The following is a 15,404-nucleotide window of genomic DNA, read 5'->3' on the forward strand; positions in this document are numbered from 1 at the left end:
ACTAGTGGGTCCATTAATGAGTTCATTTTTAGGTCCATTGGAGGGTCCTTTGGTTGGTCCATTAGTGGTGCATCGGTCAACTGAGTCCATTGGTGGGTCCATTAATGAGTCCATTGGTTAATCCATTAGTCGGTCCATTAGTGGGTCCATTGAAGAGTCCATTGGTGGGTCCATTGTATGATAAAATAAAATCATCCAAATTCAATGCTCAATAAATTCCCTCTGAAAGTTAATCTCCAGCTCAAATTTCGGCGTTCCAAAATACATCCGTTCCCTTTTCTCCTTCTGTTCAACACAAAAGTACAGAATTGAACTTAAAATGCACATAAATGGGTATGTAAGCTGTACGATGCATCTAATGAGGTATTTTTCACCCTGGTGTATTTTTGTATATTGAATGATTCCAACAATTGTTGATAGAATGGCTAATATGGCAGCTAGTGCTACATATGACCTGAACATGTACTTGTCTCTCTGTAAAATAATCGATAAGGCATGGGTAAGTGCTGAAAAATTGAAATTGACAGTTGACTTACCCTGGAGCATTTGCACATTGCCATTAAAAAGAACACCAAGCTACTTAAGCTTATCAATGTTGCTGGAATAGCAATAACAACTAAAATTGAGAATTATTGTCAAATTTTTCACCAATTCCTCAATATTTTCAGCCTTACATACCTTTTTCATCAGCTGTAGCTGCATTTATCAAAAATGAAGCTCCTGTATAGATGACAAATGGAATTGACACAACTGTGAATAATATTTCGGAATTTGTGCAGGAATTTCCCATTGTTATTGTTCAAATGACTTTTCTGACTGTTCCGTATGCCGACAATACCGACAGTAAATGTTCAAATACAGATGGAAGTCACGCATACAGTCATGAAAAGGAAAATAAGAAAATTCAAGTAAGGAAGTCATCTAAAATGGAATTAACGATGGACAACGATGTGACAGTAATGAGTTGGCAGGACTCTAATTTAGGGTACGAACTTGGGTTTGACTTTGGAGGCTATTTAGAGTCCAGTAGTGCCTGACTGCTGAGTTCTGTCAATTGAGGTTACTGTGCAGTTTTAAACATTTTTGCAGGACTTAACTGAACATGCCGGATGCTTCAGACCCTAACAGGCAAGATACCCTTTTAGGTACCATAAAAGCATGTCCTTTGCCTGTTAGGCTGTGCATCAACCTGACTAAGCATCCATCTAAAGAACCCTAAAGTCATCTCTGAATTAATCCACAAAATTGACATTTTATTGCTTTTAAATGTATTTTTTTATTAATAAACTAAACATATTTATTGCTTGTACATTAAGGTATCTCCATATACTCATTCCTAACTACAATGTCCACTGAAAATTTTGGATTTCCTTCATATTCTCTTTCTTTTGTTTCATAGTCGTCAATATTGAACATTAAACACATTGATATTAGGCACAAAATTGAGTAAATAAACAATGTGAGGCATTTGGCTGTCAACATCGACTCGATGCTGCTGAAAACTGCATAATAGAGCAGCACACAACATCCAATGAGTGAAATTATTGTCGATAAAAATGTTAGAAGGATGAAGGCTGATCCGAGGTATCTTTCGGCCTGAAATTAGGGATTTGTAATTAATAAGGTCATTTAATAAGGTTGCAGAGATGATTAGGAGGTAGTGGTAGGAGCAGGGACCAAGATCAGGGGTTAGGAGAATCAGGGGTCAACTACCCCTCCCCCTGCAATCTCTTTCGACTTCATTCTTCAATTTAGTAAGGTTTTTGACAGATTTTCATAGCAAAAAACCCATGACAGAGCGAAGGAAGGTAGGGGGAGTCGAAATGGGGTTGACCCAGCACCTAGGGGTTGGTCCACAACAACTCCAATGATCTTACGTTAATATAGTTCCGAAATATTGTCAATGGAAACACAATCAAGCTTATAAAATTGATAATCTGTCCAACTGTGGTGATTAATCCTAAAATTAAACAAATTCTCATCAAAAATTTGATATTAAACACAATTTAAGTAAATCCAAACCTAACTCGTCAGATTCTCGATAGATAAAAGTTGTGATTATTGTTAAAACTATTAAAGGAAATATTAAAATTTTGAATAAAAATTGTGATTCTGTTTGATGATGTTTATTGTCCATGATGAAATCTTCTATTGTTCCATTTATAAGCATAAGATACGTCAAAAGACATGCGTAACTATTTGCCAACAAAACTATCAATGGAAAAACTATAAAAATAAGTTAAATATTTGTGGTGATTTAGTTCAAATGGCGCATTTTTTGGTGATTTTTGATATTTTTATTGCAATTTTTGATATTTAAAAAAATTTAATTTTGTTAATATTTTAACAATTTTTTCATAAAAAATTGAGTACATAAAGGTTTCATTTAGTTTAAGTTTTCTCGAATGCGCGTCCATATGCGCAGCAATGCGCATGTATTTGCTCATAGTACGCACCCAAAATAACAAAAAAATCATATTAATGTGCACAAATATGCACATTCAAGTGCGCATATATGCGCAACCATGCGCATTCAGAAGAACATTTCATCATTTAGACGCTCGCATTTCTATCCTCTCAACCTGAAAAGGCACTTCAAACAATCGAGCATCATTCCGATTTAATGGAATATTTGTTATAGTTCCATCTTCAGCATGTATTGCTCTTGTTCTTTGTCCAGCCACTTCGTCTTTCGATAGACCTGTGATAATCAGAACATAAATTCCAATTGCTGCATAAGCAAAGAAGACCATTGATGTAGGAAGACTTATGGTGATTTTTAAAACTCCATCAATTAAGGCAAGTGCAACTCCTATAAATGTTAGTAAAATGTACGTGAACAGATCTTCTTCTGGATTCTGAAATTGGGAGAGAATTTTGTGTAAATTTATGAATTCTTTCAGAGTGAATTTGAGTCAGTGATGGACAACCAGACCTTGGTGATCTTGGCAATAAACCTGGACCGTAACAGTATCCAGCTTAAGGTTCACAAGGATTGTCCAGCACTGATTTGATTGAATGATAAATTTCTTACTTCAGCAGATTCAGTGCAGCAAAGACAGCAGCTTTTTATTGAGATTCCAACATAAACGGTTACTGCGCAGTACAGAAAAATTGGGATAACTGAAAGATATGATCTAGGTTAGTCAATAGGCATACAATGACCAATAATCTTTCTAGAAATGGTCATTATGATCATATTGATTGATTAGAAAGGGAATATTGAGTACCCTAAGATAGTCTAGGTAGAATATGACCTCGGATACCCAATAGGCAAAGAAACCAGTCCCAGATCTTCTCGCTCACCGAATATCAAGCTTGATATACACTAAAATGATCAAAAATCTCACCTTGCGATCCTTTAACAACTCCCATCAAAAAATAAGCATAATAAACTGTATCAATAATGCCCAAAATCAGGCTAAAGATCGACATTGTAATTCCAATGATGTAAAAACATGCATATGAGTCAAGCCCACAAAAACAGCAGTTTAATCGACCCATTGTTGTATTTTGGACGGAAGATTCTTAGACTTAGGGAGTGGTTTAGTTGAGTATTGTGATTTGTAGGCTTAAATGACCTTGATATCGATCATAGTTGAATTTGAATGATAAAAATTGATAATATTGTCAAATCTGCATTTCTAAAATTCAGTGGACTTAGCTGCATGTGCTGATAAGTTGACTTAACTTCATATAAACTTCCAAATAATTTTGAACTCAAATTTCAACTTTAACTAATGTTTTTAAATAAAAAGTCGCAAAAAAATGCGTACAATTTGTAAACAACTGTTCAATACACCGACATGTGGAACTGAGAATCATATCCAATACAACTTTACTTCCATTTCTCTTAGCTCTTAATGTACAAAATGTAAAAAACCATAAAAAATTCTCTCAATTTGAAATTTTCAACAATTTACCTTAATCAGCTGTTTTTATCAAATTTATGACAGTATTCGTGACTGATCATCAACCTGTTGAGTGCAGGTAGAGTTACAAGAATTGACTTGATATCTATCAAATGTCACTAAGTGTCTAATGACTAGTTTTATCAACAAAACTCCTCATTATCAAGTTCATTGTCACTTTATCTCTACTGAGAAACTTAAAAAAGATAATTAGGACAATAAAGTGCTTATTATCTTCAAAAAGACAGCAATATTGTCAGTATGTAAGATTAATTCAAGTAGTTAGGTTTACTGTTCTGCAAAAAATCATGGAATTTGCTCACATTTTCACAATTCTAACATTAATTGTTAGCGGAATAAGCACAGATCAGCAAAATTTTGACATTTTTTCATCACCAGTAGTCAATAATGAGCCAATTATTGGAATTATGGCAATTGACATGTCTTATTATATACAATCAAAGTATACGGAGCAGTATTACAGCTTTATAGCAACATCTTATGTGAAATTCGTTGAAGGAGGTGGAGCTAGAGTTGTTCCTGTATGGTAAGAAGTGTTCAAACTAGGAGACAGACCCAGACAGACCTAGACAGACCTAAGACAGACCTAGACAGACCCAGATAGACCCAGAGAGACCCAGACAGACCCAACAGACCCAAGATAGACCCAGATAGACCCAGACAGACCCAGATAGACCCAGACAGACCCAGACAGACCCAAGACAGACCCAGACAGACCCAGACAGACCCAGAAAGACCCAGACAGACCAAGACAGACCCAGATCAGACAGCAAACAGACCCAAACAGACTCAGCCAGACTTAGACAGACCAAGGCAAATCAAGACAGACCAACATAGACTCATGCAGACCTAGACAGAACTCAGACAGACCCAAGACAGACCCAAATAAACTCAACAAAAATTCTAATTCTCATCTTCAATTCAGGATCGGAAAGGACCGAAAGTACTACGAAGACATCATGTCCAAACTTAATGGAATCCTATTCACTGGCGGTGCAGTTTGGTTCTATGACAGTGCCTATGCTTACACTGGAAAGATAATTTATGAAATTGCTAAACAACTCAATGAAAATGGCGATTTCTTTCCACTTTGGGGCACTTGCTTAGGATTTGAGCTGTTGACTTACTTGTCAGCTAATCGATCTGAACATCGAGCTGATTGTTCATCTACAAATCAGGCATTGAATTTGGAATTTAAGGATGATTTTAGGACCAGTAGGATGTTTAAGGATGCTGGAGATGAAGTTGTGGATATTTTGAAGACTGAGGAAGTAACATCGAATTTTCATGAGTATTGTGTGACTGAAAAGGTGAGTTTTGGAACTGATTTATCAATTTTGGACATACTTACATAAGATCTATCCATTCCAGAACCTTACAACCTTCAAAATTGACACCGACTGGCGTGTCATTTCCACCAATAAAGACTGGAACAATTTCGAATTTATTTCATCAATTGAGCACAAAAGATATCCATTTTATGGAGTTCAGTTCCATCCCGAAAAGAACCTCTATGAATGGGTCCGGAACAAGAACATCTCCCATACCCAAAATGCAGTCCTTGCATCTCAATATTTTGCTCAATTTTTCGTCAATGAAGCTCGAAAAAGCAGCCACAAATTCAAGGATTCAAAGACTGAAGATCAGCATGTCATCTACAACTTCCCACTGACATTTACTGGACTTGTTGGATCTTCATATGAGCAATGTTATCTGTTTAAGGATGATGTTGATTATAGCTTTGAAACTGGAACTGGAAGTCGAAATTCGATTGTAATTTCAATTGTTTTAGGCTTTTTATTGGTAATAAAGATGATGGATTGATGATGGATTTGGTTAAGAGATGCTCATTAAGTTGATTTTGAACAGCCATTCAGCTACAAAAGCTTATTTTTATTATTCGATACATTTCCGCTACAATTTTAAAGCTTATTTTTACAATTTCTAAATAATACTGCTTAAATCTTGACTATTTCAACCAATATAAACAATTTCGTCACTCTTTTGCCCATCTTCAATATTTCTCAGTATGTACAGTCACCGGATACTTTGGAGTCACAATTTGTCCAGTCGCAACAGCTTCCGAAACTTGTGTGTTGTTAAAATTCACCATAACGTTAAGTCTCTCAGTTTTTAGCTCATGATAAGCCATAAAAACTATGACGAAGGCGATGACTGTTCCAAGTATGTAGACACAAAGTATAATAGTCACTAGAATTCGATACTTATATTTCACAATTGCATCAATTATTGCAAATACAACAGAAACAGGCATAAGTACTAAATATTGTTTAAATGATTTATTGTAGAGACCCTAAAGGAATTAGAAGGGTTAGATTTTGATTATAATTTTGACAGACTTACTTACTGTTTTGATGTTCTTCTGACCAAGGTATAGTGCGCAGTGATAAAATCCTGATATAAGATAGGTAAAAGCGGCGATAAATGAGAAGATCATTAAGACTGAAAAAGGGTTGTTAATTAGCATTGTATTGCCGTATACTGTGGGGAGGGGTGGAGGGTTGGTTGGATGTCGGTTGACACACCCTTTCCGGAGGGTCAATCTTCAACAACCCCATCCCCACCTTTTCCGAGCAAATTTCATTAATTTGAGAGAATTTTTCGACAAAATTATCAAAAAACACTCCAAATCGAGTCCATACAAGCCCCATCCCTCCTGTCCCTCCTCCTTCAAAGTCCTCTGAATTCCTACCCCAAGCAACTACTTGATTTCTTCTCTTACTTACCCACCAATTCACCCTCAAATTCAATAACAGTCAGGAATGTCAGCGTTAAATTTGTCGCAATCATTGAAAAGCTTATAACGGTCATAAGAACTCCAACACAGACCAGTGTGGCTGACACACCCATGCAAAAATACTTTTCGTATTTTCTCATTTCAATGCTGTCAACGATTGACTTAGAGCTGTCTGTCTAAATTTCCTCAAAATTGTGCGAATAAAATTGAAAATTCAAAATTAAAGCTTTCAAATTTTATTAAATTTTCTTATAACTGTTAAAGTACATAGAACTGATTCACTCTTAATTAGTAATCAAACTAAGAGATACCTGAGGGGTATTGCAATAAATATTAGTACTAATGACGATAAAGGTTATAAACGACTTTATAAGTGTATAGAAATGCAAACATTTTAATTTGTTAGTTAAGTGACAAAGCTCAATACAAATGTAATCTAAGTATTAATATCCGGAAGGCACATGGCGTATTAAAAAGAGTTTTGTACTTGGATCTGTTACGTCGTGGGTTCGGTCTTCGGTCTTCGGGTCAGTCGGTCTTCGGTCGTCGGTCTTCGTGTCTTCGGTTCAGTCGGTCTTCGGTCTTCGGTCTTCGGTCTTCGGTCTTCGGTCTTCGCTCTTCGGTGTTCAGTGTTCGGTCTTAGTGTTTCGGTCTTTTCGGTCTTCGGTCTTCGGTCTTCGGTCTTCGGTCTTCGGTCTTCGGTCTTCGGTCTTCGGTCTTCGGTCTTCGGTCTTCGGTCTTCGGTCTTCGGTCTTCGGTCTTCGGTCTTCGGTCTTCGGTCTTCGGTCTTCGGTCTTCGGTCTTCGGTCTTCGGTCTTCGGTCTTCGGTCTTCGGTCTTCGGTCTTCGGTCATCGATCATCGGTCTTGGGTCTACGCTAAGTGTCTTTAAGGTTAAGTGAGTAATTTATCAATAATTTCTGAGGTTCATCTAAAACTGCATCCTAGACTCGATTTAAAGGATCAATTTCAGTCGCATTTTGTGACTCAACTTTTTCAACATTGATTGCAAGCGAATATTTCGGAAAATCAGCCTGATCGATTACAACATTTCCATGTCCTTTATTAAACCTATCCAAGTCACGTTGTTGTTTTTGGACCAACTCATTCCTTGCCATGATTCCAGCAACAATGCTCAATACATTAATGATGAAAAATACAAAGTAAAACAACGATAATAAGATGTAATATGGGACCTTGATTATTCCATCGACTAAGGAACAGACAGTAATGATGCATACAAAGCCGAGGTAGCATCTGAAGTATTTATTGGTTTTCTGGAAGTTGACAAAATTTTTGAATTATTTTTTGGAATTTTTTAATTTTTTAAATCACTTACTTTATAGAAGCATGAGCAGCACAGTGAGCATTGGAAAAATAAGTTCATAAGATAAATGACCATCATGAACAGCGAGATTAATTCAATTGGAAACTCTAAAAAGAGAAAATACACAAATTTTATAGTCATTCTGGACATAAACTTGATTATCTTACCAGCTTCATATTCATCTTCATCTTCAGGTCTTTTATGAATGCGATTCATCCTAAGCTTTATGAATAGAGCATCAAGAGCAATTGCAATAATATTGAGGAACACCATTCCAGTTCCAATGCATATTAAAAGATTTGGAACGCTCATGCAGAAGTATTTTCCGTATCTTCCCATTTTTTGAGGTAGTTTTGAGATACTTTGTGCTGCTTGTGGCTTAAAATATTGTAAATTATCCTATGGAAGGTTCACTTAAGGCAATGTTAAGTCACTGATTTGAAATTTTTATAAAAAATGCTGAATTTTGGTAAAAAAATTTGATTTTATTTTGTAAACATTGGCACAAATACATTGAAAATGAGGAACACATGCGTAGCACACATAGACGTAGAATTGTAGAAAATGCCGTGCATGGCAAAATGGGTCAAAAATGTCATAAAAATGTACAAATATCAAATTATGATCCTAAACTTCAATCTTATTAGCTACAACAACCATTGCCTGCCTTGGAATACCATCGAGTCCAGTTGGTGGCTCACTTGGTCCATTTCCGCTGTTGAACTTCTCCAATTCATTTAGTCGGTCGTGCAACAACTCGTGTCTTGCAAATATGAGGATGAATGTTGATAAAAGTATGAAAATAATGTAAATTATAAGGACGATTGCCATAATTGATCCTGCATAAAATTTGAAAATTATGTCGATTATAGCAAATCCAGTCGCAATTCCGCCTAATACTACTAATAATTTAAAAAAGCCTTCAATGTCCTAAAATGAAAATTTTATTAATAATTTAATTGTTGGATGTGACTTTGACTTGATGAACCACGCTCGACCAAAACCACGCCATCCTGGGTCGATTGTGCTAAAGGAAACTTACCCGATTGTAAAATTTTCGACAGCAAAATACACAATGAAATATTCCAAGCAAGATATAGCAAATAGATGCAAAAAATGAATAACAAAAGTGAGCTGAAAGGCACGAATTAAATTATTTCTGATAAAATATTCAGTTTGGTGCAGTGGTGGGCAAACTATGTGCTGTAGCACACGTTGATGGTAAGCTTCGAACGGAATACGGCACACAGGCTGCTCATCACTGTTTTAGAGTCTTTGTTTCTCACCCCAATCGTCATCAAAGTTTGAGTTTATTTTTATTCTAAATGTTTCATAATAATCATATGCAGCAACAGCAAAGCTCAAAATTGCCATAAAAACTCCAAGAAACAATAAAGTTGCAGGAACTCCCATGCAAAAACTGCGAGCATATTTTCCCATTTTTAATTCACAAAATTTAACTTAATATTTTTAAAATATTGTCAAACTGAATATATGTAACTCTGCCTGAGTACTAACTTGAGAATCGGAACTGAGATCATAAATTGACATTATAACATGTAAATATAATACATTACAATAAGATCATGATTTCATCATCTTCACATATAGAGCGACTTCAGCACATTGATGCCGTGATTGACTCTTGAAGCCTTATCTCTGAATACACACATACATACACATTTTGATTTTCCGAACCATTCGATACCGGAACACAGAGCTAGAGCTCTCTACGATGTCTAGCTAGCGAGATCTCACTTCTTACCCTTTGTCAAGATAGAGCCAGTTTCAGTCACAAACTGAGCGAGGTCATGGATCACACTTGATCTGTAAGGTCATCGCAGTAAGTAAGTAAGCAAGTAACTCCTTACCTAGTCATCCGGACAAAATGCAAGTTTAAGTGCTTCTCATTCAAAAATTGCTCTAAGAATCTCTCAAAAAAAAACTAACAATTTACTGAAATCAGTACACAAATCTATAAGTTTTAATAGTTTATAGTCATTTAAGGAACTTTATTTAATACAAAAATATATACAGGAATATCACAAGTCGGTTAATACAGCAAAAAACCAGTGTAAGGTCAGTGTGACTCTGATTTGATACTAAATTCGGATTCATTTGTATTCATCACCATCCCAGAGTCACGCTCACCTGTGTCTGATTTTGGATTGATTATCCGGCTTTGTTCAATAATACTAGTTCATTATAAAAATTATCGAAATAGTAGAAGATAAAGCTTATACAATAACAGCATCAACATAATTAGGAGCCATCCAATCGTTAAATTCAGGGTGGGCAGGAGGTAGGTTGATGTAAATCTGATTCCAATATCTTCATTGTTCAATTTTGTGAACAGTCATTTGACAATATTGAACCTTTAATGACCCCCATCATCTCTAAACCCTTTCAGCACTGAGTGTCATCGGATATTTTGGAATCCCCTCAAATCCATTAGGCACAACTGTCGGACCTTGACGGCTATTAAAATTCTGCACATCATTTAATCTATTTTCAAATAGTTCACATTTTGCAAGGTATGCAATCACAACAGCAATACATGTCACAACAAAGTAGATAAAAAGGATGGCTGAGTTGATGATCATATCAAATTGTAGCTTCCAAATTCCATTGATAAGGGCAAAAGTGGCAGCAATTAATGAAACTATGATGACGGCATTGAAGAATTTGTTGATGTTCTGTAAGGAAATTAAAGGAAAATAAAGGAAATTGTCAAATTCATGGTCAGGAAGGTCGGACAACTCATGGTGGCAGGTGACACAAGACATTGACACTTTCATCAGCCCCATACAATCTTTCATCCGGGTGAAACGTGTGTCAGTGCCTAAATGTGACATAAATTTAGCAAACCTGAGTATCGTCATCTGAGTTGACCGCCCTCCTGCTTATGTTTCACTACTTTGAAAATAGACAAAAATCATAACTTACTTGGTCATAATTACGTCTGCAACAGAAGACAGACTGAAAGATTCCAGCTAATATGAACGTAAATATTGAAACCATTTCAAATGCAAAGAAATCTGTAAGCATTAAAAATGGTCGTTCCTATGGCACATAATCGTAACTTCATTCAATTTAAAGCTACTCACATGGATCTAGTTTGTCTGCATTTACCATCATTATGAGTGAGGCCACAAAATCACCAAAGAACAATGATATGCTGAATATGCCCATGGTGACTCCTAATACGATAACACAGTTGGATACATCAATACAAAAAAATTTCTCGTATTTTCCCATATTTTGGATGTAAGTTGATTTGAAATATTGTAAGTTGTGCTGCTTAAGTTTCACTAAAGGCAAGATTAAGTCACAGATTTGAAGATTTATTCAGTTTTTGAGATAAAAACGTTGAAGGTTCCGATATGACTCATTTGTTATCAAAATTTGGTCTATTTCTGAAGTGGATGACTTGAAATGGGGCAGTTGAGTCTTCAAATGATAAAGTCAGCTATTGACGTAATCGGCGCACCTTCGTACCATTGAACAATGAGTAATAAATACTTTAAAATAGTTCAATTCACTTAATTGTAGCTTAATTGATGATTTTTATTGAATATCTCACAAAGCAGTTCCTTTACTAAGCACAAAGGTCAATTTTGAATATTTTTCGAAGTTAATTAAATTAAATTTAATTAAATTATGAATATAAAGTTTAATTTCGGTTATTAAATGATTTATTTCGTAAACATTGATAACAAGACAATAAAAAACGTGTAAAAATACAGAGTAAATGTGTGTAACATGCTTACAAAGACGTAGAATTCTAATCGTAAGTTGTAAGAAATGTCGTGCATGGCAATGTGTGCCAATTTCAACAATCTAAGCCAGTTTTAAACAGATTTTGGTACGAAGAATGGCAAAAGAGTCAAAATTGCCCATTTTTGCATTACACATCCAGCAATTGACCCTTAAATCCATTCACAAATTAAAGTCCACTTCCCTTTTTCATTGGCATCTCCTCAGGCGCATCCCTAAACTCAGCTCTTTCAACTTGAATTGCCATATCAAATCTCGGATGACTCTCCTGTCCACTGGTGACAATTGTCTGTCCCATCTCATTGTTCAGCTGTTCCTCATTAAATCCTCGCTGTTTTATTACTTCATCTTTTGACATAAGAACAACAATCAGTGAGAGGATGTTAAGGATGATGAATATAAAGAATAATCCTGGGATAACAAAGACTTTCGTCCAATTTAAAATTGCGTCAATTAAGGCACAGATTGTGCTGAGTATGGCAAATATTTTGTATGATTTGTAAAACTTTTCAATGTCCTGTAATGAGAGGAAATGTTGAAAATTGTCAAAATTTGAAGGAATTGGTCACATTGATGTCCAGAGCTTGAAGTCAAGTTGACTTGAGTTGGCTTGTCAAGTTGACTTGACTACAAAATTCTAATCAACTTCAAATTCTGGATTTGAACTTCAAATTTGATTCTTACCTTAAGAGAGTTAAAACAGCACAATTTACCATAGCATCCAATCATAATGCAGTATATTGGAAATGCGGTAAATTCATACAGGAGTATTATGAATGAGATGAGGTCATTTGGTCTTCCAACATACAGCACGATGAACGATGCAATATTAAAAACAAATGCAAGTAATCCAAATATGCACATGAATGTCCCAAGACACATAAAAAAATCTGTAATATTTGCTGGCAAGTATTCTTTGTAATTTCCCATTATTTTGACTGGTTTTCTGGAAGTTTGATGATAATTAAGGAATTAAAGGCAGTTTTGAGACACTTTGTGATGATTTTTGAGCTCTTATTCGAGCATTATCAATTCTGGATCACATAAATCTAATTTAACTGCCTAAATTGACCATTTGACACAATATTAAAGTCTCCGACACTTAACATTCCATGAACTTCTATAGATCTTTTATTTAAATGCAATAAATAAGACACAAACTGGATAAATTTATAAATAATTCACAAAAATATTGTTAAAACTAATTCATTGTTGTTTTCTACATTTTAAAGTAGAATAATCAACAGTAAAATACTTTATAGTCACACTATGAAGAGGTGTGACTGTGTAGTAAACAACTTGTAACTTGGGAAACAGTTCAATGACTTTGGGTTTGGCATAGTTGAGAGTTTGATCGTTTTGACACCTCCTAATACCTCTTCGCCTTGCTAAATCCACTCAAAACCCTCAACCCACTCGACTTACTCGAAAAGCTCGACTTGCTCGACTTAACCAGCTCGACTTACTTGATCAGCTCGGCTTGCTAGAACAGCTCGACTTGCTCGACTTACTCGATCAGCTCGACTTACTCGACCAGCTCGACTTACTCGACCAGCTCGACTTACTCGACCAGCTCGACTACTCGACTTGCTTGACCAGCTCGACTTTCTAGACCAGTTTGACTTATTCGATTAGCTCGATTTGACTTGACTAGCTCGCCTTGCTCGACTTGACCAGCTCGACCTAGTCAACCCATGTGACCTCTCTCCTTCCCTCGTCTACCACTTTATGGCACCCTGGGAAAATGATTGATAATCAACTTTCCTCAGCCTTGTTAAGTCCCAGTAAATTAAGATAATTAATGTTTTCAAGCCACTATTTATGAATATGTCTATCTGTTGATCAGAGCTGGATGTCACCTTAATTTTTGTATGGAATGTAGTTGACTTTTTCATACAAAAGCTCTAATCAACTTAAAATCTACAGCAAATTAATGTAATTTATTCGAAAATTGAAAGAAATGCAACCTTAATCCTAGAAACCACCCACAACTCAACCTTAACGTCCACCCTCAACCTTAACAGCTTCCAAATTCATCGAAAATTTCGGCATCTCATCTGGCTCCAAATTATTCAACATTTCCTGTTGCTGCGAACGTCCAGCATTAAATTGCTCCAAAATTGTTTGTTTTTCTCTCTTAATTTCACGTTCCGCTGTCCACGTAACAACAAGACTTAAGGCACCAAGTCCAAAATAGACAAAAAACAGCACTGACATTCCGACATCAAATGACATTTTTAAACATCCATCAATAAAGGCACAAATGACAGAAGCAGTTGTAAAAAAGTTGTAAGAATTAAAGACTTTGGATGCGACAAGACCTTCAATGCACAGCAGACAACAGCTGTAAATGGCTGATAGGAAGTACATGACAATGGCTATATAGATGAAGTACTGCTGAACTAAAAATAATGGAAATTGGACTTAAAAGTGTCATTTTGTGCTTAATTGTTCCTCACCTAGTGGAATTCTTATTTTATTTTTTATCATTTCTATGTGAAAGTAAAAGTCACAGAAAGTAGCAAGCATACCAAATGTTGACAGCACAACACCAATCAGGATGATCATGCCGGATGTACTTACGCAGTACTTTTGGTCTCTATTTGACATTTTTATTGATGATTTAAGTAAATTTATGTAGATTTTATAAGGTTGTGCCGTATGGCTGATGTATAGTAAGTTGTATCCTGAATGTAAATGCTGATTAAGTTCCTGAGTTTTAGCATGCGACAATATCACATGACCTGATGCTTAATAATGTCCAAAATAATTACAAAACATTAAAAAAATAATGAAAAAATTGTGATTTTTTTTTGCAGACTCTACGCAATATAGTAAACAAGGAAGTATTCTACATTATGCGTAGAAAATGTGAAATTTGGCAAACCATGTACCAACCATGTGCTACTAAGACATCTATACAGTCATCCACATAAGTAGATTTTCGTACGTAGAAACTCTGTTTACAAATAGAAGTGGTTTTTGTTATTGTAATTAACAAAAGGAAAGGAAAGAAGGAAGATATAAGCATTCAGAGGGTTTCCCTACAGGTGTTACAGGGGATACCCTTCAGGTGATAGAAGGGATACACTTCAGATGCTAAAGGAATATCCTTCAGGTGATACAGTAATACACTACAGGTGTAACAGGGTTGCTCACCTCATGCCACAGGTATTTTTCGATCTTAGTAAAGTACGGTACAGGCAAGGTGGTATTCAGGAAATGGATGATCCCCAAATCACCTTTCCTGAATACGCCACTGTCATATTATCCCAAAAAACATGAGAAATTGACACCAATACTGAATGTTTTCTTATAATTTTGTATTTCTGTTCATTTTGGATAAGTATACCAGGTTTGGATATGGAAGAATCGGTAGATAGACCAATCAGGTATATCGGGTAGATAGGTAGGTAGTACCTAGGGTTGGTATATTGAGTAGGTATATTGGGTAGGATATATAAGTAGGTTTGTCGGGTAGGTATATATAAAGGGTAGATATACCGGATAGGTATATTGTGTAAGGAGATATATGTAGGTATATCGGGTAAGTATACCAGATAGGTAGACCATGTATGTAGATCGAGTAAGTAGAATGATAGATAGATTGAG

The 15,404-nt window shown here is 35.7% G+C and overlaps 2 protein-coding genes and 5 long non-coding RNA genes across 7 annotated transcripts; 1 reads left to right on the top strand and 6 right to left on the bottom strand.

The window, feature by feature from the left end:
* Positions 1-86: 86 nt before the first annotated feature.
* LOC139100327 (uncharacterized) lies at positions 87-821 on the bottom strand. The gene is made up of 3 exons (XR_011545435.1): positions 679-821; positions 537-616; positions 87-474 (listed from the first exon to the last, which is right to left on the bottom strand). It is a non-coding gene; the product is annotated as an uncharacterized lncRNA (long non-coding RNA).
* A 1,453-nt stretch (positions 822-2,274) lies between these two features.
* LOC139100213 (uncharacterized) lies at positions 2,275-3,938 on the bottom strand. The gene is made up of 4 exons (XR_011545415.1): positions 3,924-3,938; positions 3,351-3,859; positions 3,035-3,123; positions 2,275-2,858 (listed from the first exon to the last, which is right to left on the bottom strand). It is a non-coding gene; the product is annotated as an uncharacterized lncRNA (long non-coding RNA).
* On the top strand, positions 3,919-5,772 carry LOC139100212 (gamma-glutamyl hydrolase-like). Its single transcript, XM_070652822.1, has 3 exons — positions 3,919-4,458; positions 4,858-5,242; positions 5,304-5,772. The coding sequence occupies exons 1-3, from the start codon at positions 4,220-4,222 to the stop codon at positions 5,754-5,756; spliced, it is 1,077 nt and encodes a 358-aa protein (XP_070508923.1). The 5' UTR covers positions 3,919-4,219; the 3' UTR covers positions 5,757-5,772.
* Positions 5,773-5,925: 153 nt separating this feature from the next.
* LOC139100214 (uncharacterized) lies at positions 5,926-6,823 on the bottom strand. The gene is made up of 3 exons (XR_011545416.1): positions 6,680-6,823; positions 6,301-6,395; positions 5,926-6,246 (listed from the first exon to the last, which is right to left on the bottom strand). It is a non-coding gene; the product is annotated as an uncharacterized lncRNA (long non-coding RNA).
* Positions 6,824-6,910: 87 nt separating this feature from the next.
* Positions 6,911-8,466, bottom strand: LOC139100198 (uncharacterized). The gene is made up of 3 exons (XM_070652803.1): positions 8,183-8,466; positions 8,028-8,122; positions 6,911-7,965 (listed from the first exon to the last, which is right to left on the bottom strand). The coding sequence occupies exons 1-3, from the start codon at positions 8,352-8,354 to the stop codon at positions 7,633-7,635; spliced, it is 600 nt and encodes a 199-aa protein (XP_070508904.1). The 5' UTR covers positions 8,355-8,466; the 3' UTR covers positions 6,911-7,632.
* Positions 8,467-10,176: 1,710 nt separating this feature from the next.
* On the bottom strand, positions 10,177-13,072 carry LOC139100132 (uncharacterized). Its single transcript, XR_011545406.1, has 4 exons — positions 12,477-13,072; positions 11,123-12,309; positions 10,962-11,053; positions 10,177-10,711 (listed from the first exon to the last, which is right to left on the bottom strand). It is a non-coding gene; the product is annotated as an uncharacterized lncRNA (long non-coding RNA).
* Positions 13,073-13,590: 518 nt separating this feature from the next.
* Positions 13,591-14,626, bottom strand: LOC139100216 (uncharacterized). Its single transcript, XR_011545417.1, has 2 exons — positions 14,252-14,626; positions 13,591-14,194 (listed from the first exon to the last, which is right to left on the bottom strand). It is a non-coding gene; the product is annotated as an uncharacterized lncRNA (long non-coding RNA).
* Positions 14,627-15,404: the final 778 nt, after the last annotated feature.

This window comes from Chironomus tepperi, unplaced genomic scaffold (assembly GCF_022539635.2).
Source record: "Chironomus tepperi strain 1889 unplaced genomic scaffold, CSIRO-AGI_Ctep_v1 contig_58, whole genome shotgun sequence".
Classification (NCBI taxonomy): Eukaryota; Metazoa; Arthropoda; class Insecta; order Diptera; family Chironomidae; genus Chironomus; species Chironomus tepperi.